Source organism: Motacilla alba, chromosome 6 (assembly GCF_015832195.1).
Source record: "Motacilla alba alba isolate MOTALB_02 chromosome 6, Motacilla_alba_V1.0_pri, whole genome shotgun sequence".
Lineage (NCBI taxonomy): Eukaryota > Metazoa > Chordata > Aves > Passeriformes > Motacillidae > Motacilla > Motacilla alba.
In genome coordinates this window covers 26,863,840-26,888,136 of record NC_052021.1, presented here as the reverse complement: position 1 = coordinate 26,888,136, position 24,297 = coordinate 26,863,840, and the positions used below count along the sequence as shown (strand labels likewise).

The 24,297-nt window shown below is 40.0% G+C and overlaps 1 protein-coding gene across 11 annotated transcripts in view; it reads left to right on the top strand.

Annotated features, from left to right (window-relative positions):
• Positions 1–900: 900 nt before the first annotated feature.
• GPAM (glycerol-3-phosphate acyltransferase, mitochondrial) overlaps positions 901–24,297 on the top strand; it is a 30,800-nt gene continuing 7,403 nt past the window's right edge. Inside the window, exons 1-17 of one of the 11 annotated variants that reach the window (XM_038140748.1) lie at positions 901–1,103; positions 1,793–1,894; positions 3,400–3,507; positions 5,488–5,610; positions 8,571–8,644; positions 11,522–11,635; positions 12,910–13,059; positions 13,704–13,800; positions 14,824–14,960; positions 16,288–16,387; positions 17,117–17,329; positions 17,706–17,819; positions 19,753–19,838; positions 20,749–20,864; positions 21,653–21,723; positions 22,870–23,134; positions 23,639–23,781. In XM_038140748.1, coding sequence (XP_037996676.1) covers positions 3,463–3,507; positions 5,488–5,610; positions 8,571–8,644; positions 11,522–11,635; positions 12,910–13,059; positions 13,704–13,800; positions 14,824–14,960; positions 16,288–16,387; positions 17,117–17,329; positions 17,706–17,819; positions 19,753–19,838; positions 20,749–20,864; positions 21,653–21,723; positions 22,870–23,134; positions 23,639–23,781 — 1,848 coding nt within the window. In that variant the 5' untranslated portion in view covers positions 901–1,103; positions 1,793–1,894; positions 3,400–3,462. Of the gene's footprint in view, positions 1,104–1,512; positions 1,554–1,594; positions 1,614–1,654; positions 1,947–3,399; positions 3,531–5,487; positions 5,611–8,570; positions 8,645–11,521; positions 11,636–12,909; positions 13,060–13,703; positions 13,801–14,823; positions 14,961–16,287; positions 16,388–17,116; positions 17,330–17,705; positions 17,820–19,752; positions 19,839–20,748; positions 20,865–21,652; positions 21,724–22,869; positions 23,135–23,638; positions 23,782–24,297 lie in introns of those variants that run through there. The other 10 variants (XM_038140744.1, XM_038140742.1, XM_038140738.1 and 7 more) reach the window with 10 other exon arrangements.

The following is a 24,297-nucleotide window of genomic DNA, read 5'->3' as shown; positions in this document are numbered from 1 at the left end:
AATGATCAGGATGTGGGCTGCAGCATTTTACTGGGACTTCGCTTCTGTGATGTGCTCCTTACACAAAGAGAGTTATAAAAACACAGGATGTAACACTGGATTTCACTTTTCTGAGTGGAGTTCAGAGCTTCCCCTTTTGATACCTCCAACACCCCTGGGTCAAACACCTTGCAACCCTGAGTGTGGGATGTGGCCTTGCTGCTGGTCACCAGATCAAATACACAAATACTGGACTGCTTATTGCTTGGAAACACAAACTTGATATGAGTTGTACATTTCATAGTTGTACATTTCATAGTTGTACATTTCTAGCTCATATCTTACTATATTTTTTAATTTGAAAAGTAGGTGTCTCTTATTCCAACATCCATGTTGCAACAAAATATTTTTCTTTGGTAAAGGAGGAAAATTCTGACTCAAAATCCCTTCTGACCCACAAACTGCAGAATGCTCTTCTTAAAACTATCAGTTCTAATACTCCAGTGGTATTCCCCGGAGGCACCCAGTTGTGGGAACTAGGGCAGTTCTCCTATGCATGCAGCAGTTAGGTTTCTGTCTATCACATCTTATGCATTTTCTTTTATGTGTGAAATGCAGTTTTAATTCTTCCAACTCTCATTTGTAATAATTTCAAAACAACATCTAGAAGGAAGACCTCAAGGGGAAAACTAACACCTTGTGCTACTTTAGGCAGAGTATTTGCATTTGTATAAACAGTATCTTTTATTTTGTCACTTTATTCCTGTATTGCACTGCCGTGATTTGGACATTCAAAGAAGAAATGTAGGCATGAGCTTTCCTGCTGGGCTGTAACTCAAGCCACAGAGAAACTGTCTTTAAATAGCCCAGGAATGCCAAAGCCAAAAAATACTCTCGCCCTTGTCTGGTTACATGCAGCAATCTCAATCAACATTTACTTTTGCGCTCAGTAAAAGGCAAACTGGCACTGCAGCAAGGCCGGGCAGGCAGATCGATACCTGTCCCGAAATTTCCGCGATTGCTCGCAGCAACTCTGAGCCGCTGCGAGCCCATTTAAAGACCACTTCACATCACTTTTCCAGCGTTTTCCTGTTGAGCAGCTCAGATTTGAGAGCTAAACAGCCGTGAGTCGCTGCTCTCTCTGGCCAGGGGGAGGGGGCCGGTGGAAGCGGCTGTTGAACCACGCGGCGGCTGCACCAGGGCTGCTCTGGGCCCGGCTGCGGTGCGGGGCTGTGAGGGCGGGAGAGCAGCGGCGCGGCCGGGGCCGGGCAGGGCCGCGCTGCGGGCAGGGCGCTCAGGAAGTCGCGTCAGGCGCGGCGCCGCCGCGGGCCAGCGGGAGGGCTGGGGCAGCGCTGGAGCCCGCGGTGAGTGCGGGCCCGGGGCCGGCGGCGGTGCGGAGCGCTGCGGAGCGCTGCGGAGCGCACGGGGCAGGCGGCAGCCGGGGGCGGCGCGGGCCGGGCCGCGCGGGCGGTGCTGCCCCCGGCGGCGGGGCGGGGCAGCGCAGCGGCTGCCGCGTGGCGGGAGGGGCGGTGCGGCCGGGGCAGCGCGGGGCAGCCGGCGGAGCGGCGGCGGCGGTGCGGGGGGCGCGGGCCGGCTGAGGGGCGGCGCGGGCCGGGCGGCGGGCGCGGGGCCAGGTGGGCGAGGGGAGCCTCGGTCGTCCCCGCGGGGCTCCGGGAGCCGGTGCCGGTGGCTGCCCGCGGCCGGCGCCCGCCCCTCGCCGCGGCCGGGGAGGCGCGGGGCGGCCCCTTGGCAGCGGCGGTGCCCGGGGCGCCGCGCAGCCCCACCGCGCTCAGCGCCGCGGTTTTATTTATAGCAGGTCTGGTGAGCGGCGGGGCTGGAGCCCGGAGCGCTGCTGAGGGAGCCCTGGTGAGCCCGGAGCGCAGCTGGAGCCCGCGGGGATGGCGGTGGCCGGCAGGTGAACAGCGCCAGCGCCGCAGCGGGCGCTCGGGGGGCGGGTTGGCTCACAGGTAGGTATGCGGCTGCTGCTGCTGCTGCTCAAACGGGCTTCTAATTGCGTATTTTTTTAAGTTCATCTTTTGTATACACCGGTGCAGCCAAGGTCACCTTGAGCACGAGCGGGACGCATTTTGGTTCCAGCATTTGAGGTTTCCAGGCTTTTTTTTTTTTTTTTTTTTTTATTGGGAGGGTTACATAGTAATTTGCCTGAGGACTAATTTAAATAAAAGGCGGATTGAATGTAAAAGCCAGCAAAGATAAAGGGATGACTTCGGTACTTAGGCTGTGCAAGAAAATGCATGGTCTGTCTGCATGGTTATACTGGCTTAGACTCCAGCTTGTAGTGGGAGCTCTCTGTGTTCATGTATTACGGGATGGGTTTGTGGCAACTTGGGGAGGGCGCTAGGAAAGGCAAGAATGTTGGACTAAAGTTTTAGGTCTTGCTGTTGCAGATGTTAGCTTAGCATTCTGGGTGGGAACAATCTCATTACTGATGGCCCACAGCTTGGCCATGATAGAAGTTTCTTTGCAGTGACAGATGGAAGAGGAGGTATTGCCTCTCTACAGTTTCTGTTGGTGAAAATGCTGGGATTCCTATTTCAGTGTCTCTCAATAACAAAGCAGTTTAATTTGTAGTCTTTTGCAAATACACTGTACAACAGTAAGTTGTTTTAGTATGTTTGCTGTTCTTTTTTTCTTTGGCCAAGAAAGAATTATTTATGAGCTACAAAACTTCCATTTCAAAATAATTAATCAGGTTGAGATTTTTTTTACTGCTGTTTAATCCCACAAGACTGAAACGTCACCTGTCAGCAGTGTGTTCACATTTAGAGGTGTGCTTTTTTATAGAGCACTCCTTCTTCCTGAGGAATTTGCAGACTGGTTTGACTACAGCTAGACCAGACACATAAAATATACTGTGAGATAGGATTAGTTGAGAACATTAATGACAGTTTTTGTAGATCATAGGTGTCCTTGAGAAGCAAATTATGAAAGAGCAAGGTCAGAGTGCAAGAGAATAGTAAACTTGTGAAAGTGTCTGACATGCGTATCCTTATGGCTGCAGGGTTTAAACCATGCAGTAAAGAACAGTGGAAAATTACAAGGGGACTATGGTGACCTGTTATGGGAAAAAGAGCAGGGAGAGAAAAGCATGCAGGAAGCTGGTTGGTATGCTGTGTTTTTGGAAGTCAAATGTGCTGGGGTTTTTAGCATATTAAAATCGTGTCAATTGCTAGCTGCGAGGAAGCGTCTTTGGAACTGAACTTTCACTGAAGGGTAAAAAAATACCAGTTTGCTAATTTATTGCTAGATGCCCATCATTGAAATTAGGTGTGTGTTTCTGTGCATGCATATAAATATATGAATATACATATAAAAATTATATATATATATATATATATATATATATATATATATATATATATATATATATATATATATGCACATTTTATTGTTTTGCAGTTTGTGATCTTCAGTTCAGTTCCTGTGTCATGGATGAAACTGCTTTGTCCCTTGGAACAATAGATGTTTCCTATTTGTCCACCTCAGCAGACTGCAGCATCAGTAGATGTAAGCATTCCACTGAAGAGTGGGTAAGTAAAAATTGAGAATGTTACTGGCCCTATTTATCTTATTATTTCTTCAATTTGAAGGTGGACTTTTTATTGTTATGAAGATAAGGAATTAAGGCTCTCATGCATGATACAGTTTGGTTTTAATTTAACTTGAAACATGAGGAGGAACCAACAGTTCAATTCTGTGCCAAAGAATAATCCTGTCAAACTCTTTTGATAGTCTTACAGTTGTCTGGTGTGATGTTGCTAATCATTTTATATAGCAGTAAATGTACAGAATCCCATTCTGGAGTAGCCAAAGTCAAACAGAGAATCAAATAGGAAGCTTGTTGCTCTTCTGGGTGATGTAGTGTGCAGGTGAAAAGGAGCTTGGTGCTGAAGTTGCGCAGTCATGTAGGCATTGAAGCTGGAGCAGGAGTGCAGTCCAGGAGGCAAAAAAAAAAAAAAAAAAAAAATTGGTGGATATAAATAAGGAGCCTATTAAAAGTCTGTGTCCTCCATTGAGTGAGTCTTGGGATTTGGAGGGGACAAAGGAGACAGTGAGCAGAGTGGTCTGGGTGGAGCCAGAAGAGCCACATGGGGGCTGGGGTTGGTGGTAGATGGTTTAGCAGCATAGGTCAGGACGAATTAGACATGGATCTGGAGAGGAGGAGCTTGAACTTGATACAGAAGAATGGAAACATGGTCAGAGTTGAGGGAAAGGGCAGATGTCTTGGCAGCTGGGATTTCTATCTAGCTAGATCTAAGTTCCATGGAACAGCAAGCTGCAGTAACCAAGAGGTCTGTGAGAAAGTGGAATAAGGGCAGGCAAGTCAGAAGAGATAGGAAAGAAGTTTTGTAAGAAAATGCTGGAGAGGTATGTCGGGGGTTGGAGACAAGCAGAAGGAAAATGGCATAGTTACAAAGTTGGTTTGTTTCGGAGTTAGCATTAAAGGAGGTGGTAGAGGAGGGATTATGGCAGGCTTAGCATCTTGATACTTGTTTATTTCAGATGGAACAGTTAGCCTTGGAATGTTTGCCAGTTTGTGCTGCTTGCCAAATGTGATACATGCGCAATTTAGTTTTTAAGCATCTTCAGCATTGTTTTTGACTTTCTGGGAGTTTCTCACTGGGCTGAGTATGTGATGATCTGTATTTGTGTCTTCCAGTCTTGGTTCTACCCTGCTGCTCTGCCACTTAAAAGTTCTATTTTAAACAACATTTTGGGTTTGGTTTGGTTTGTTTCTGTAACTTCTCTTTTAATACTGGAAGTAACTTTCTTCTCAATAAAATAAGTGGTTTAAAAATGGCAATCCAGTTCTCATTCTCAGGCAAGCAATAATTCAGTAGACTTTAATGGAAACAATCAAGGTCTTTGAAAATATACTTAACTACAATTTTTGCATTATGTCCTAACATAATGCAAAATGAGTTTTGTGAATGAGTTTTGTGAATGCAGTTACTGGATTTTTTTCTTATGTAATCTTCAGATAGACAGTGTAACTTTGGAGAAGTCACGGGGGTTCCTTTTTCATATCACTCTGCATGAAACTGCTGAAAGTGCCTACAGAGTCCATGCAGTTAATATTTTGGATACATTGAGTCTTCTTGCAGCTCTACAGGGTTATATGCATTGAACTTTAAAATATGCTGTTCATATTGCAAGCACCTTTACATTATTGAGAATGTAGTGTACTGTTAATTTCTTTCAGTTTTCTCAGCTGGCAGTTTCTTTGGTGTTTCTTAATTACAGCTATCATTCCTTTTAAAATTTTGTGTGTCAACCCATGCAGCAATGTTTACATAAGTACAACACTGAGCTTTTCTTTTTATTTTTTTTTAAATTTTAGAGAAATGTTAGAAGAAATTGTGCTTTACATAATTGAGGAGTAATCTTTTTTTGTGTGTGTATGGCAGCTCCCATTCCTCAAAGCTTTCCCATACACAGCAGAACACATATTTCTGCAGATTTACACAGTGGTCTTTTGTTCTGCAGGGAGAGTGTAACTCTCGTCCCACTCTGTTCCGATCTGCCACTTTAAGATGGAAGGAGGCTCTGCTGAGCAGGAAAAGGCCGTTTGTGGGACGATGTTGCTATGTATGCACTCCCCAGAGCCGGGTAAGAAGATTATGGAATGGATTATGTTTGACAATAATGCATACTTGCAGCGTAATGAAGTTGCAGTAGTTTCCTTACTTTCAGAATTAAGGTCGCAATGTTTTTTACTTCTTGAAGTACTATAGTTTTTCACTATTGTTTGTGGTTACATTTAATTTGTCGTGGAACTAAAGGATGGCACACACCTCTTTTGATGCTTAGTCTCCCACCTCTCAGTGCAGACTTATTCCTTGCACAAAATTCTCCAGCTCCTCAGAATTACTACTAGGAAATGGGATAGTAAAATTACCTGGTGTGTTAGATTAATAATGGGAATTTGAAGCATATGAAAGTGTGAAAGTTTGCTTTTAGGACGCTTTAATTCTCTATCCACAGAATAAATACAGTTTGGAAGCTAAGCAGTATGCTTCCTTTCCAACTTGCTTAGTCCTATACTTGAGAGAACAAGTTAATTTTCTACACCTGGCTGATTTTCCACACCTGTCTCTTTGCCCAGCCTGGAAACCAGGACTGCCAGTTGTGATAGTGGGGATATTTGTCTGCTGGGAACAGTGTCAAGATGGTGGCTCTAGAGAGGTTGTGCAAGCTGATTTAAAATGTGAACTTTATTGAATGGCATTGGGCAGGCTTTCTGTAAGCTCAAGATGCAAAATGCTGATAAATGGCACAATACAGTTTGCAACCAGTTCATCTTGTAATTTGGCTATGTGTACACCCTGGGCTTTAGACTGCACTCAGTTACACCTTCATTGGCTGGGCTAGAGGGAAAATTTGCCTCCCTCTTTGACCAAAGAGAAGTTATTTCACTCTGTTCCTCTGCCAGAACAGAAGATTGCAGCAATGACTTAAAATGTGATCTAGAAATCCAAATGTGCTGTGAAGGCTGCGTGTGATATGGGCAACAAGACAAACAATTAGATAAACTGAGACTACTTCAAACAGACAAGTCAAGTGTTTTGACTTATAAAAAGGTGTATGTGAATCCTCAGCTTAGGGCTTTGTGCATTTAGTAATTAGCCTGTTAGTAATTAGGCTGTTCCTCTCAAACTGGGAATTATGCTTTAAAAATAAAAATCTTGTTCTGTATTTTGTCCATTTAATAAGAGACTAATTAACTGTCCTGAGATCCCACTTAAGAAAGGAGCATGACCTATTAAGCCCTTGGTTGCCTTCTGCTGTAAGGAAAAAAATACCATCCTTGCACAGACAGTAACAAAGATAATCATCTCATTAGATTCCAAATAATTTTTTTGGAGCAGCCTTTTCCATTATTTTTCTTAAGGAAAATAAATGAATGAGGCTAATTTCCTTAAGTGTGCTGACCATGCTAACAACTTGCCAATGCTGAGAGTGGAAAGTCTTGCCTCTCCCCCTCGTTTTCCTTCCTGCTCTCCTAAGGGCTGATCAAGTTCATTAACCAAGCAGAAAACTATCTGCTTTATTCATTTAGTCTATCTTAGTTTTTTGTCTTGTCTGCATGAAGTTGGGATGTTAAAGGGTGTGATGATGCTAGAGGTGCTCTAAGTTAAGAGGTGAGGCAATGTGAGGCATAGAGATCAGCAGGAAAGGCCAGGATGTGGGCTGCTTCTTTGTGCCAGCAGGGAGATCCTGTATTGGCTCAGTTGGTTTCACAGAACCACATGCTCTGCCTGACACAGGATTGGAGAGGAGTTAAATAAGGAAAAGCTAAAGTGTAACAGTACTGTTGGAGGATGACTTTCATAGTGAGGTTTAACTTGACACTTGGATCACTGGTATGGACAGGTATAGGACTGGCATTCAGTGGTACTTAACTTTGTTGCTGATTGTTTGAGAGACCAAGAACAAGTCATCTTCTCTTTGCCAGAGCACGTCGTCAGCTTATCACATCTGCAAAAAGTCACCAGTGTATAGTCAAAGAAGTTGGCATAACATTGAAGTTTCCTCTTAAGACCTTAGAGCAACAATTGGTTGATTACATAGTTGTGCTTTAGCAGGGAGCAGAAGACTCTGCTCTCACTGTAGCACATAATTTCTACCTGATTTGCAAATTACATAGGACAGTCATATATTTTAATTTTGTGGTAAAAGGTGTGTCCTAAACAAAATACAAACAAATGACTCTTACCTGACTCCCATTGCAGAACTGGTGTTGAGGCTGTTTTGCAGCTCTGCTGTTGCTGGTGACCATCTTTTTTCTTTGCTGTCCTTTTTTTTGTCTTCTTTGACATTTACAGTTCCAGTAGTTTTAGCTGTAGTTCACTGCTGGTAAGGTACCAGTTCTATAATTATATATAATGTGAGTAGAAAGAAATCAGCCTCTTGATCAAGGTGTTCACTTGGACTATAGGAGAGTAGAATTTAGATCTTCCTGCGAGGGAATATTGTGGAAGTGCTCCTATACTCATCCCAGTTAATACCTTGGCATGTGGAGTCTGTAACAAGGCTCTACAAGGCTGGAATGAGTTTGTTGTTCAGGCAGAGCAGGAATGTGGAGATTTGCCACCTAACCATGGATGGATATCCTGACCCTTGGGCTGTTCTTACATGATGCTTGTTCTGCTGGCAAACCGGATGCTACAGGCTGAACATCAAATGCTCATGGTTACACTAATGCCCAGTGTGGCTTAATAAAGTTCTTTCTCAAAGGTGATTTCTGTATTGTGACAAGTCCTGGTTTATATTACATCAGAATCTGCTGAATATTGTGGCTTGAAGAGTGTAACCAGTACAACCACACAGTAAAGCCTAGAGAATGCTTTGAAAGTGTTGGACTTGGGAATAGTGATTAGAATTCCATTTTCATTTTAGAAGTTTGTGTACTGTATAGGCAGGTTCAGCACTTCTGGTTTTGGCTTTGCTTATAGTACAAATGAAAAACATTGCATTATCTTAAATGTTATGATGAATGCAATAGACAAAGCTATTTTTATGTAATCAAATAGTCCATCAATCTTTTTTTTTTTTTCTTGGTTTTACAGGATAACTTCTTCAATTCTAGTATTCCTTCTTTGGGTCTACGTAATGTCATATATATCAATGAAACACATACCAGGTATTGTAGCAAGTGTTTCTTTTGCTATTAAAATTCAATGTGCTCTGATTTTATGACTGAGAAATCTTTATTATGATCTGGACTGAGTTGATATATATTGTGGTCCTCAAATGGAGAGATTTGGTGCTGTCTTCAGTAACATGCTTGTTAAATCCGGCTGTGTGTATTTGGGAACTGGGCAAAGTCCTTTGGGGTTATAGACAAGGAGTGTAGGGGTCAAACCTGTTTCACAAAAAACCTAGAATTTTTTCACAAAAAAAATTCTTTCTCTTTTCATGCAAATGGCAGCAGCATCTGTAGCATAATATTGAGGGCACCCAATTTATTCCCTTATGCAGAATGACTTAGGCTGCCCTTTAATTTACTGAGCAGATCTGGCTCACAAGTTAGGTGTTGACTATTACCACTTATGGCAATTAACCTGAATATGTCTTATGAATCTGTCTCTTCTCTGCCTCAGTGGCAGAGTGCAGCTTCTGAAAAGTGTGGTATAAATGAAAAAAATAAAAAATGAAGATGTGTCTTTGTGCTATTGGAATCATATCTTGTGCTCTCGGATGAAGATGCTGGAATTGCTCAAAAATATTCTGTTTTTTGGAAAGTTAATAATGCTTGCTAAGTTTTTCTTACAGTAATCATTAGCATAAGTAGGTCCTGCAGTGTTTGTTGTAGAGTCAGAGCAAACAAAGAGAGGCCAGCAGCCTGAAAGAAATGAGCCAAAGTGTCTGAGGGAAAGAAAGGCAGCATTGTGTGTGCTTGAGAGGGAGAAAGCTAATGTTAGAAGCTGTTCTTTATTACATTTGTATTAATTATGGGGTTTTAAGTGTTGAGCTTGTAGTTTGAAATACAGAAAAATGACAGAAATACTGTTTAACTTTTTTAAAATCAGTTTCAAAAGTCTAATGCTTGAATGGTTTTGAATGGTCAAAGTTACTTGAATTGGAAATATGAAGAGAAAAAATATGGGTTAATGAATTATTCTAAAATAAACACATCTAGCTCAGAATAGTAAGAAATACAATGTCATCATAGTGTGAAAATGGACAATTTTAATGAAGTTCTGATGTCTCATCAGGCTACATAGTCACAGTTTCCTGGCTTTAGAAAGCAAGAGGGGTTCTTTTTGACTGCCAGCATGCTGCAACTGTACTGACAGCCTTTATGTGAGGTACAACGGCCAGTTATAAATGTCTCTTGACTGGTCCATTCAGTGTCATTTTTGTCTTCTCTTATTGCTACATAATCAGAAAACAGATTTTTCCAATTAAACTACATTATGTCTAAGCTGTAAAATGAATGTAGAAGCCTTCATACCTTGACAGATCCCTGCAATAGCTGTGTGCTGTTATGATATGTTCCTAGTTACCAAAAAATATTCTTGTCAGAAAGCATATCCTTTTCATTGCGTTCTAGAAAAATAAGTAAGGCTCTCAAACTTTAAAGAGAAGGGGGATAAAGGAAAAAAGCAATTAAAACAGGGTCACCAGTCTTCTTCTCTGACCACATGAATAGCTGGTCTGAAAATATGTGTGATCATTCCATACCACTCTGTGCCCATGGCTCGTGCATGTGCACCCATCTTAATTACAGTGCACTCCAGGGCTTTGGCCTTTTGCAGTGTAAAAGTTCTGTCTCATCTTTCCTCGCTGTTTTTAACACATGTATAAATTTACTGAAGTGTGGTAGGGAGGTTTAACTGCCAAGATCAGTAACTCGAGTGATGACAACGGGTGAGACGTTGGCGGGGCTCCAGCATGGAAACCACCATGAGCTTTGTCACCCACAGTTCAGTTTGGGACACTCACTGGAGCAGCAGCCAGGCATTGCACCAGCAGACCTCAGGACAGGAGTTTTGTAAAATACTTACTGATCTGGGCTTGGAAATTGCCAGAGTTTAGTTTTTTGTCCGGCTGTTAATTCTGCCCCATCACATCAGCTCTGCTCTTTGGGGGTCCCAGGTGTTTGGTTTGTGTAAGTGGTGGCTTTCCACTGCTGGCCCGGTAAATGAGGAAGGTGAGGAGAGGAATAGTGATGCATATCCACTGTGGGGGATGGGGTATAAGCCATTTCTGTGTCACACGCATCTTCTGTGTTGTTTGATACTCCAAATAACATTTTCTCAGGTGATTTCTGCTTGTATGACCGAGAGAGTAGAGGACAGGGTTAATTTAAAAAGAAGAGACTGTCTTCATAAGTTACCATAAACACTTGAATTTGTAGTGAGATTTACTGATTATTTTGTGGTTGTACTCTTGCTAAAACTTTGCTAGGAGAAGGAATGGAGAGGACACGTAGGACTGGGTGTTTGAAGGCACTGTAAAGGAAGAAAAGCTAACTAAAAAAGTGGGTTTAGTTTTGATGGCTAATGCAAACATATTTTCAAAAGTGTTTGTGAGAGTTTACCCTGTGCTTACGTGAGCAGCTTTCCCAAGAGGACTTGGTGTTCCTTGAAGAAGTTGACAAACCTCTTGGCTGGGCATTTACTTTCCTTGGTAGAAAGGGGCACTAAATTGGAAATCAGCACTATCACTTCTTTTGGCCTCGCTGAGCTGGCGAGTTGGTTCCAGAGGACAAAATGTATATGCTGGTTTGGTCGCTGCCTTCCTGTGATTCTGTGGGTGTTTTAAGGCCAGTGTCACCCTGAGTTGAAGTGGTGCAGGTGTTGGCTCAGATATTTTGTGCTATGCATCAGTTGTTTCATCTGTAACATGAAGATATTGGCAATTTACTGGGAGATACAGAAGCTTTTAGACAGCCATTTATAAACTTTTACTTACTTTTGCTTCTTAATTGTATTTTTAGTTGTTTTTAATGCTGTTGTTTTTGGAAGCAAAATATTTTGAGGATCACACTGAAATACCCTTCCTATTTTTGTAGGTACAGAGGGTGGCTTGCGAGACGCTTTTGCTACGTCCTTTTTGTGCAAGAGAGGGATGTTCATAAGGGTATGTTTGCCAAGAATCTGACAGAAAATGTGCTGAATAGCAGCAGGTAAGATAACACAAAATTAACTATTTAAAAAATTTCTAGTACATTAAAATATGCCTTAATTTAGAAACTGCCAGTTTTGAAAATCAGACTATTCTATACTAGAATATACTATACTTCTATACTAGAAGATGCAGTATCTTTAGCAAAGCCTTTCAGGAATATATCTTGCAATTTCTGTTGGAATAGTAAAAGAGGGTGATTTAAGGATTACAAGTCTCTAAATTAATGGAATGTAGTGGGGGAGCAGCAGACAGTACACAGAAAAATAAATTGATACATGAGAGCTCTTCAAATTTCTGTTTATCTAATTCATGTAAGTCATTACCACTGAAGTAATACTGCAGTCATCAGAAATTGTCAGTATTTCAGAAATAATAGAAAAGCAGCATTTTGGACTACCCTGAGTGTACACCTGGAGAGTACAGCAAAAATTGGAAAGAGGCTGTGGAATGGAGTACCCAGCCTTAACTTTGTGGAGCTTGTTTTCTGTTTCATATGCCTCATTTTAAATGGCATCCTGAGCCCCTGATCAGCTGTTCAGGTATCAGTTTTCCTTGGACACAAAGAAATTCAACCACATGCTTGCTCCTTGAGGCTACTTTTATCAGAGGGCACACACTACCTACATTAACATTCCTAATTCTCCTGAATTTTTAAAGCTTGAGTCATATCTCAAGTTGATAGTGTTGCTTTTGAAAAGTAAAGCAGACTGCATTGTGCTACAGTCAGGGTGTGTTAAAGGTACTTACTGTCTCTTGGGAATGTTTTAAAGGGAGAAAATAGCCCTTATAAAATTTTTTTAGACTTGCTAAAACTGAGAATTCAAGGGCAAAAATAATCTAGAAGTTTAAAATGGCAACTGCATAAATCTGTCTAATGAGGTATGTGAAATTGCTGTGGCAGGAATAAGAAAACATTAATAAAAATGAGACTGCACCTGTTCCCCCTGAAACCCCTGAATTTTTAACTTTATTAACCATTTCAGAAAATTTGCAGTCACATAATATTTTAATATTAGTACCTGTAAATTGTGTATGTACTGTTTCATGTAGTCACCTTTGAGCCCATTCAGTCATCACCTGCCTCTTAAATTAGAGCGTATAAAACTGAATCAAGTTCAATGCATTTGGAGTACACAGTAGTTTAGTGTGGATGCTTTTTATGTTTGCAAGTTACTCCTGTAGAAATATATAGCTCATTCCTAGCTGTTGTTGTCTGTGTTTTGGACTCCTCTGTTGTGGGGCTGTTTCATAAACTTAACTGTTTCATGTTAGAGTCCAGAAGGCCATTGTAGATGAAGCTTCTGAGCCAAGTACTCCTGGCAGTTTTGTGCAGACGGATCCCAAAGCTATCAACAAAGTGAAGAAAAAAGCTAGGAAAATTCTCCAGGAGATGGTAGCAAATGTGTCACCTGCTTTAATCAGGTAAGAAAGATGTCTCATCGATATTGTCAGTGAGTGGAAGAATGGACAAGCTCCTTATGTGTCATACCAAGAAAAGTAGTAGTTATTCTTCATTTTCAAATGCAGCAGAAGTCCTCTGCCTTTACAAGGAATATATTGTATGATAAGATTAAATACAAACTTTTCCTTTTCTCACAAAACTAGTTTTGGTGCTAATGCTTGGACCAGAATTGACATAATTTGTTTCAGGCTCATATGGGCAAGAACAGCTGTCTGCAGTATCATATACCAAAAGATAATTTTTCCACACTTTAGCCTATTTAATGTTATAATTTGTAGATACAAATATCTCAGGGAGAGTCTTATTTTAGATTAAAACATCTCCTGTGGTGTCTACATTTACTATTAAGGGTGATTTTGTCTCTGTCATGTTCCTAGTTCACAGCCTTCACTGAGGTTGATACAAGATTTGTGTCATAACTGCAGAAGGCTGAAGTGTGGCTACTAACCATAGGCAAAACCTTGTTTAGCAATTGGATTTTACAGTAATTTTGTTTGAATATAAGTTATCAGATTAACTGGCTTTGCCCTTAGTCATACAGAAGCAATATAAAACAGAGGCAGAAATAAATGAAGCTTTTTGAGTTGTGTTTGTTTTCCCTTAGGTTGACTGGCTGGGTGTTACTGAAGTTGTTTAACAGCTTCTTCTGGAATATCCAGATCCACAGAGGTCAAATAGAAATGGTCAAAGCAGCAACAGAGGTAAGGGAGGGTGGGAAAACCCAGTAAGGTAGATTTCTGAAGTGGTTTCTAATAATATTTGGAGCACTTCTCTTTTTGTGAGAGTTCTGCTAAGTCAGTATGAAATGCAATTGTAGGTAGAACTGTATTGTATCTGAAATACAGTAAGAACACTATTTCATAGTGTTCTTAATTAAATGTAGGCTCCTAGAGTTGTGTAACCTAAAATACTATGTGAACTCTGGGTTTACCTTTGATTCAGGATCAAATTTTAACCATTAGGCTCAATGATTATCTCAGATAACCTTGCTTCCAACATCATTTCCGCTTTTTGAGCGGAGGCAGCCAGCAATAAATTAGTAGATCTAGTCAGGATTTTTCACTTTGATTTGGAATGAAAACTTCTAAGAAAAATCTTTTCCCATTTCTTACTAGCAATCTGTTTCCAGTTTTTCAGTGTTTATTGAAATTGTTTAAAGAAACTCTTGAATGCTACCATTTTCTTTACACGTAAATGAATTAACTCTTCTTGCAGGATTTACCTTAGCAATATTGATTAGATAAATGAAACAAATAAAAAGGTTCCTGTTCTTTTTGGGTTTTTTTTTTTTTTTGAATATTGTGTTTGGGAAACCCACTATTCATAAATCCTTGCTAATATCTAATAGAAACACCAATACTATGGTGACAGGGAGGATTTTCCACATCACTTTGTTTGATTAGTGTCTCAGTACTGTGAGTCTGAAGAAACTGGGAGTATTTGTATCCATTATATTAACAATGATTTCATTGTTATTGTAATGGATACAATTGAAAACTGTAGTCCATGAAAACTAAGACTAAAGACAAGTTGACTAAAATGTTCTCATTGTCCCAGCTGAAGGAAAACCAGAAGTATACAAACTCAATTATGGTAACTGGAAAATAACATCAGTTTAGATAAGATGATGCTAGCAATCTCAACAGTGGATTTAAGAAATGGACTAATATTCCATGTTTCTTACCAACTGACTTGTTTCTTTTTTCCTTCTCTCCCCACCATAGATGAATTTGCCTCTTATCTTTTTGCCTGTTCACAAATCCCACATTGACTATCTGCTTCTTACATTCATTCTTTTCTGCCATAACATCAAAGCACCCTACATAGCTGCAGGGAACAATCTCAACATCCCCATCTTCAGGTAATCACCTCTACTTGTTTGAAAAAAGACTGAGGGGTGGAATGTAATCTCTTGCACAAAGTGTAAAATTATCTGACTGTTATTGGGCCATCATGTAGAACTTCTTTGGTTCCTATGACATGTTCAGAGAGGGAACATCACAACTTCCCTCTGAGAAGCTCTGTTAACAACCTTAGTAGGGTAAGGAGAAAGGGTATTCCTTTTTTGGAGTCTCAAAGTGGTTGGATGACTAAGGAAAGATGATACTGGAGAAAGAGTTGTGAATGGACAGCTCTTCATGCAGTTTAATGAGATGGCTAATGAGCAGCAACAGTACTGGGTGAATAATACTTTGTGGAAAAGTATTATTTGAGTCTGTGTTTAAATTAGTCTCATTCCACTTTGAGTCTGTGTTTAAATTATATTGCTGGTGGCTGAAGAACCTGAGGTATTTTGGGTAATATTTTGCCTCTGCGACAGAATTTGGGCATATTTGGTATCTAAAGAACAACTGGATATTATAGGAAATTATGAGGAAAGAAGGGGAATGCCTTGACTTCAAGGGTGTTTTACACCAGTAGGTGCTGGTCTTTAATAATCCCAGTAAAAAAGGCATTCATATAATCTAGCAAATAAATGCTAGTTCTTAGTGCCAGCAGAATAAAGAAAGTTTAGCATAGATAATCTAACACTACTTTAGGCACTGGGCACCCTGAGTTCTGCAGCATTCAGCAGGCCCCTGATCCCTACATAGCATCCTGTCTGCAGAAAGGTGTACTCCTGTTTGGTTTTTTGAGCCAGTAAAGGATTTTTTTTTTTAAAAAAACAGCCCTTTGCATCATAGCTTCTGTCAAGCAGAAGGGATGTCCTCATGAGAAATTCTCACTATCAGATAAATGCAGGACCATGCAGATGGTGTAATTGCTGGTGCCAGCCAAGTGGGAGCTGCCTGCAGATTGCTCTGCTGAAATCAGCTGAGTGAGCTGATTCTGCATCTGAGGGGAGTGTGCGTCACACCATGGGCATGCAGGCCGTGCAGCACAGCACAGACTGGGGCCAGCTCAGGTGAACTCTTACAGGGGTCACCAACATCTCAGTGTGCAAGGATCTCCTGGTCAGTGGCCTCTCCAGGCAGTGAAGTGGAGCATGATAGTGCAAAGAAGCCTGTTCATAAGTGAAATGGAGAAATATTTGTGTAGTCCCATCATGTACAAGTAGTGTAATACAATTTAGTCTTTTAGAATTTCAGTTATTTGAATCCCTGTTGTGTGCAAGAAATGATTTGTTGGAGATGTAGTAGTTTCCTGCAAGCTGAAATCAACGAGTATAATCCTTCTTTGGTGTGTAGCACATTGATCCGCAAGCTGGGAGGATTTTTCATTCGTCGGAAGTTGGATCAGAACCCTGACGGTCGTAAGGATTTCCTGTACAGAGCTTTGCTCTATGTGGTGTGTATTTCTTGCCTTTCTTTCTGTAGGTAATATTTCACTTGGGTGGGAAGTGGGAAAAGTGGGTTCCATCGCTCTGGAGATGTATTTATTGCTTTAAATTTGTCTTGAGTTTTATGCTGCAAAAGGGGATTCATTTTTGTATGAAGGTTTGAATTTCTAGAATAAAGAAAACTGCATGCTCAGCTCTTGAGGATGAGCAGATATCCACCTTGCATAATCCTTATTAAAGAATGTGGAATTAATGCTCTCTGAGTTAACTTAAGCTTGTTCCACTGATGTCTTTTGTTGTGAGGCATCTCTACCCTGATTCACTTAGCACAATGGAAGTCTCTGTTCATGATGGGTTGATGTAATCCTTTGTGCCATTCAGTGTAGTAGCTGTATTTGCATCTTGGAAGATGGGATGTGCTGGGGAACCAGAAGGAAAGATGAATGTGAATCAACTGCATCAACCGTTGCTAGAGATGCTTTTTGAACAAATGTCATTATACTGCTTGTATATTCATGCAGATTCAGTTGCACATGGTCTGGGCTTGTGTCAGGCATTAATTAATTGCTGGGGTTTTTTCCCACAAGTACTCATGCCAAGTCATGACCTTCCTTTGCTTTTTAAAAGCAAATGGCTGCCGACAATATACCTGAAATATAATTGTATGCTATTATACATATGTATGCCAACGTCATTAGACACTTATTTTTTCTCTTTTCCAATCATTTTGTATTCAGCACATAGAAGAATTATTGAGACAGCAGCAGTTTCTAGAAATATTCTTGGAAGGCACACGTTCTCGAAGTGGAAAGACATCTGGAGCTAGAGCTGGTCTTCTGTCAGTGGTGGTGGATGCTCTCTTCTCAAATGCTACTCCTGATGTCCTAATTATACCTGTGGGAATCTCCTATGATCGCATAATTGAAGGTCACTATAACAGTGAACAGCTGGTAAGAGCAATCAAATAACTTGCTTTGCCTAGGGAATTTTCTGTTTATGTGCAGGAAAACATGTTACGTAGTTAAAGGTTGTGCTAGTCCTCTGTTCATGTACTCGGGGTTCGTGTTGAGACATGAGTCACAAAATGTCTCTGGGGAGTGCCGAGGTACAGGCGACACACTTCTAAATGCAAATTCATGGCATGACAAGTAATATGTTCAAGGGGATATCCACAGAGAAAAATAGTTCTCTAAATGTACTTGAAGTTATAAGGTGTGTCAAAAGCTTTGGGCTTGCTTTGTCTGCTGTTGCATGCATTTTAATTTTAAACATAACCTTTTAATTGCAAAGTGGAAGAAAAGCAAAACAACCACCTATGTTTTTTAGGGCAAGCCTAAGAAGAATGAAAGTCTTTGGAGTATAGCTAGAGGAGTCTTCAGAATGCTGCGGAAGAATTATGGATGTGTCAGAGTAGATTTTGCACAACCATTTTCCTTAAGAGTAAGTTTGATATCTTGAAGGTCTTTTGGAAGGTTTGATGTTTTTGGTGTTTCAATAGTGGGACACATTTATTTTAATTTTCTCATTAAAATCACTAGCATTATCTGTTGCAGTCCATTCTGATAGGACAAAAGTATCCGTGTTTTTGATGAATGTTTGATTGTTTGGACACATTTGTATTAAGCTGAAATAGTCTCAGAGTTGATATATTAGTTTTGAAATGGTCTAAGTATTCTTACTGGTGGAGTTCTTTCTTTGTTTAACAAGCGATCTGTAAAATGATCCTTATACTATCTAGTATTTCTTTACATGGTAGGAACATTTGGAGTTAAAGGAAGCTGAATACTGTTTTCCAGTTTAATTTAATGACATCTGCAATGGTTGAGGAAGGGCATTTATCTTGCTGGATTTTTAAAGTTGCTAAGCAAATTAGTAGCTATAAAAGTGTCATGGGTAATATATCATGAAAATATGTATATTCTTTGAAAGTCATAATTCATTATTAGCTTACAGCTGTTACCTACAGCACTTCACTGTTCTGTAGTTTCTCAGGGAATGGGCTAGTGTGGCAGTATCTGCCTTTACTCTAAATTTTCTTAGATCTCTTTGCAGAATCTGATGGTACTATTCTACATTTCACTAATCTGTATTCTGCCACAGTACACCTTATTTTTAGTGTGACTTTAATAAGATTAAGCGCTGTAACAGCAACTTACTAGAACATTATTCAAATTAATTAGGTGTTCTTCTTTCTGCCCTACTTCTCTCAGAAAAAGCAGTAGGGTTGGAGAGCTTTGGAGGGTTCAGTTACCACAGCATGAAATTATTGCGACCGGCTGCGCGGCATTATAATTAGTGTAGTAGGGAAAGATACTAATTCACTTCCGAAGGAGAAGGCTTGGGCTATTCTTGGTAGAGAGTTAACAACTCTTCTTGGATCAGTGTAAGGAAAAGAGGGTTATCTGCCCTCTTAATCTAGTGAAATGCTAATCACTCTGTACCTTCCCAGTAGCCTCTGTCAGGTCTCATTTGTACCTGTGTTCCTTATTGTGCTCTAGAATGGTGACAAATGATGTAAATCCTTGACGCGTGCCTTAGCTCACACTCGCAGAAGTGTAACTGTAGTTGTGTCACTGCAGGTTTTTCTAAAGCAGATGAGCTTTGGGGGTTAATTTTGGGCATCTGCAGTTCTATGAGCACAGGCTTGGAAGCAGAAGAGAGTGAAAGAGGCTGTGGAAGTCTTTTAAGCAGCTTTCCTGGGAGGGAACTGTTTTCCTGACCAGCAGGTTAAGTGGCTCTTTAGTTTCCCATTCTTTACAGAAACTGAGGGAACACAGTGTCCTGAAAATAGAATAGTGTAAATTTTAACCTATAAGGAGAGGAGTTTGGCTTTTGAGAAATTTGTGATTCAGGAATTCCAAGCATGCAGTACCCTGCCTGCTTCCTGGGGGCTTTAGTTTGTGTCTTGCAACTGGAGTTTTGTACAGCAGTGTTTCCCCTTAGAACTTCTATCTCCTGGCATTTGAGGAAGGCAGGAGTAAGCAATAATTACAGTCTCCATGCTGGTTCTGAATGGATGCTAGGTTTTGCTCTCATTCATGTTAATGAGGCAGTTCTCATTAATTTAATCGTGGAACTCATCTCAAAGGAGTTGTTCACAGCAGCGTGCTGACAGAGGTTATGTGTTGTTTTCATTGCAAGTTTTTTTATGAAGTACAGATTCCTTGCTGTGGGAAGCCTACTTTTTGAATAAATAAAGTCAAAAGTGTTGAAAACTTTTAATATCTCTGACCTTATTACTGCTTTTTTCGTGTGAGCTTTTTTTAATCAGTTGCATTTTTGAATAATTGCCTTTTTCCTGTAGTAGCATTATCAGTTGAATGCAAGAATAAGGTGGGAAAAGTACAAAAAATAATGAGTCTTTTTTTAACAGGAATATGTAAACAGCCAAAGCCAAAAACCTGTGCCTGCTCCTTTTTCTTTGGAACAAGCTTTGTTACCAGCTATACTTCCATCAAGGTAGAGTTTTTTTTTTTGTGTGCTTTTGAAAGGCAGGACAGGTTGGGATTTATTTGTTTGTTTATCCTTTTTAGTGTTCTGCATTACATTTCAAGCAGCGCTTGAACTCCCCATGGATAATCTAATTGTTTATAGAAAAGTGCAAAACTTAGGCAATTCTAACTGCAATTTGTTATAAGAGTTACCTTCTTCCTGATGAGCTCTGTTCAAATAATTTCAAGTAGACTTTTTTCTTTTTTTTTGTAACCTCTGCTGGTTTGTTTATAAATTTTATGGAATAATTTAAGGGGAAAAATGCCTTGCTTAGGGAAAACTAAAGGATTGTTTTTAAATATTTCACAAGGGGTTTGGAATAATTCCAAAGCAAATAGGACCTGTGAGTGAGTACTCCTTGTTTTCAAGGAGGTAATTGTCAGAACTGCAACACTGCTTAAGGGTTAGTTCTGCACTTGTTACATAGATAGACATTTTAGCTGTTTTTTTCAGGAGTTATACAAATCCTGGTGGGGCAAAGTCAGTTCTGTACCTTTAAAAAGTTGTAAGTCCATACAAAAGACCATTTCTAGTTTGTAGAGAAACTGGGCTCTGTCTTTCAGGCAAATTTGGCTTTTTTACTGTTGTCCATATTCGTTGAAGGAAAAAGAGCAATTACAGCAAAGTCATGAGTAACCATAGAGAAAGTTTGCAATTTTTCTTCTTGCAGTCTTATCATGGATTGTTTTGCAGTGCAAAGCAATAATCAGGAAAAGTTGGTAGAGCTTTTTGCTGATGGCATTTTCTGCCCTTACCAGACTGTAATGGTATTTTGTGCTGTGGTTGGGTTAGCATATATTAAAAAAATCAGTTTATATTATTTTACATTTTGAACAGAATCTAAATGTCATAGTGTTAATTTTTATTCTGTGTTCAGACCTAATGATACTGTGGATGAAGGTGCAGAAGCCTCGCTGCCCAACTCCAGGGATATCACCAGCGAACCCTTCAGAAGAGAGCTGATATCCAACTTGGCTGAGCACATTCTGTTCAGTAAGTGTTGAAGAGTATCACTACCACAGAATCATAGAGTGGTGCGGATAGGAAGGGATCTTAAAGATCATCTCATTTCAACCCTCTGCCATGGGCAGTGACACCTTCCACTGGAGCAGGTTGCTGTCAGCTGCCTGTTTGGTTTTGCTGACAGCATGAATTTTCTGTATGGTAATATCACACTTCCTTATTGTCTCCATCCATGTGATCATTTCACGACTTACAAAATCTTGACAATTCTTCATCCTTTGTCTGCCTCCATTCTCTTCAAAGTTTAATAAACTCTTTCTCTGATCAAATAGAAGATTTTTATTCTGTTTGTTGGACTAGTACACTAAACTTTCTGTACTTTGAAGTGCTTGATTGTCATATTGATGCACTCATGGCTTGTCTCTTCATGTAAGGAGCTACTGAAGTGTCTTAATGGCATTATTTAAGATAATATATGAACTCATCTAGCTATATGGACCAGTGTTGCCAGGTTTGTTTTATAGGTTATGTGAAGTATGCTTCAGTCAGTAGGTTTGTGGTTTGTGGTACCAGAGATACACAGGAAACACTACTTACCTTAAGAAATATTTAACCTTTTTTGGCCTTCTTAGTCCAAGTTACTTTGATTACTTTAACATTGTTTCTAGACAGGCATAATACACTTTGTATTTCATTCAGTGGGTACAGTTCTGTGCCCACATCAATGTTACCATTTTTTAAATAGTGGCTACTCTTTCATTTGTAATGGTGTTTGGAATGTCTCAGATGCTCAGCAAGTTTATCTTGTTCACCTCTAGCTGCTGACAAGTCCTGTGCTGTGATGTCTACCCACATTGTTGCCTGTTTGTTGCTGTACAGACACAGGCAGGTAAGGCTTCTGTGGTGCTTAAACAGCCAAACATTGCTTTGGCCTTGTTAACTTATTAAAAAAAAGTATGGATTTTACTATTGCATGATAGTGATTTAAAAAAAAGAAAAATGCATTTAAATTAAAGTGGATTTCAGGTAGTCTGAGTGCTGATATTTTAGTTAGCAGTGGGTGCTTGAACACAAGCCATTATTGATGGGATGAAAATAAGTGCTCACGTGGAAATAGATCTTTGTAATTCAAAATGTTACGCTTTTTTTAAAGATGGGTTACGCTTTTTTTAAAATGTTACACTTTTTTAAAAGATGGGTTTCATTTATTGTCTTAGGGTTGTTTTTTAGATCTCAAAACACATTCACTACTGAATACTCTAGAAACTGTTCTATTAATTTCCAAATTGATTTGCTGTTCCTCAGAATTAATACACTATATCACAATGGTAGAATGATACTAATGTTTACCTGAAGTCTTGTGCATGAAAATTGGAAGAAGATTTTTTTTCCTCCTACAAGTTTGTTTTGTATTTTTTCTAAAAGTCCTTCAAATCTGAAGGTTTATTGTACGTAAATTGAGTACAAATGGAAAAATATTGGTCACTTGTATAATCCTGCTTGTGGAGGAAGTGTTACCATTCTCATCAGTCCAGTCTTTCCAATTTCCTAAAATAGTGGAATCAAATAAGCATTTTATAATGTGATCTGACTCCATCTTGGGAGAAAACAAGAAAAGGATGTGCCTGAGGAAAGGCTTTTCCTCATGGTCCACATCAATTGTTCCATTCTGTTAAGTGCAATATTCCTAGCTAATTCCTATGCTAACTTTATAGCATAGGTAATAGAAACATGATGCTTCTGACATGGTCTTGAGGTATCTTGAGGTATTCAGGTCTCTGCAGGCTGTGAAATGAAGCAAGAAGCAAAGAAAAACCTTGCATTCCCAAATAGTTCCATGGCTGTAAAATATAATTGCATGTAATTCAAAACATGTGGAACTGCTTCATCCAAACCTCAGTGAAAATCAGTTTTTCTGATATGACTGTTGTGCTTTGGATTATTGGCAGTTAGTTTATTTTGTGATTATGTGGTTTACTGATAGATTCCTGTGCAGAAAAATTGTTTAACTGTGTGATTCTGTGTTTATTTGTAGGGAACTGATCTTTCCAGACTGGTAGAAGATTTCTTCTCTATGAAGGAGGAGGTCCTAGCCCGTGACTTTGACTTGGGATTTTCAGGGAACTCAGATGATGTTGTCATGCATGCCATCCACTTGCTGGGGAACTGTGTAAATATCACAAACACGAGCAGAAACAATGAGTTCTTCGTCACTCCCAGCATCACAATACCTGCTGTCTTTGAGCTCAACTTCTACAGCAATGGAATACTTCATGTATTCATTAAAGAGGCTGTTATTGGTATGTTTTGGGGTTTATCAGGGAAAGACTTTCTTGTAACCTTCGAAGTCAAAGTATCTGCACAAAAATCCCCATCAGTTTCTTGTGTTATTTACTTCAATACAGTTTTTTCACTTCCTATTTCAACTCATCTTTACTTTAACAAACAGTTTTAAAGCAAACTTGTATTTTGTTTGAGGAACGTTCCCATTCTTTTTTCCCCTCATCCTTTATCTTTCTTGTAAGTATTTGGGTATTGGTCACTGCCATAGGCAAGGCACTATCAGAGTTCTGAGCCAACATGGCAAAACCTGTGTTTTGGTGAAGAGTATTTTAATGAGATTTTCTTTTGATCTGACATTACTGGACAAAATGTAGTGGTTAAGTCTGTCTTTATTCCTGAATGGCATGTGTAATATTTGACTCTTTTTAGCCCCACAAGTGGAAAAAACAGAAGTTTGATGTTTCCTTTGCCATGAAGCTCTTTGGAAAATTAAACTTTGCCTGTGTTTGTTTCTGCTCCAGCCTGCAGTCTTCATGCGATTCAGAGCAGGAGGTACAGAAATGGTACCAGTGGTGCTTCTCCCAGTTTAATCAGTCAAGAGCACCTGGTCCGAAAAGCTGCCAGCTTGTGCTACTTGCTTTCCAATGAATTCAGTGTGTCTTTGGTAAGTAATTGTATTAATTGTTCAGTCTTTGTTCGGCTTGTTATTTTAAAATTACAGGATGCTTTCTACAGGTGTCATGGCTCTGGTCTGTTCACTGTCAGAGCAGTGTTATGGTGATGGGTATCAATGGCTGTCACACGCTGAGTGCCACCTGCTGCTTCTGCCAGTGCTGAAGTGGGTGATGCTGGGATGGGCCTGGGACATTTCTGCTGTGCTTTAGGCCTTTCCTGAGAAAGGCAGCATTAAGGAGCCCACCTCGTGTTGTGGGAAGCTGAGAGAGCAGCTCCTCTAACATATTTTGTATCATTCCTATCATTACCTTATCACAGCTGTATTTGCATTCTGCCCAAACTAATTTTTTTTTTTTTAACCTAAAGAAACAAAACCTGTTTTTGTTTCTTTTACAAAAGAAACACTTACTCATTGTGAGTACCCAGCTCCTTTGAGTTTGCACAAGTGGCTGAAATTGTGCTGGGAAGTAAGGCTCCATAGTCTAAATTCATATTTGCACAGGAG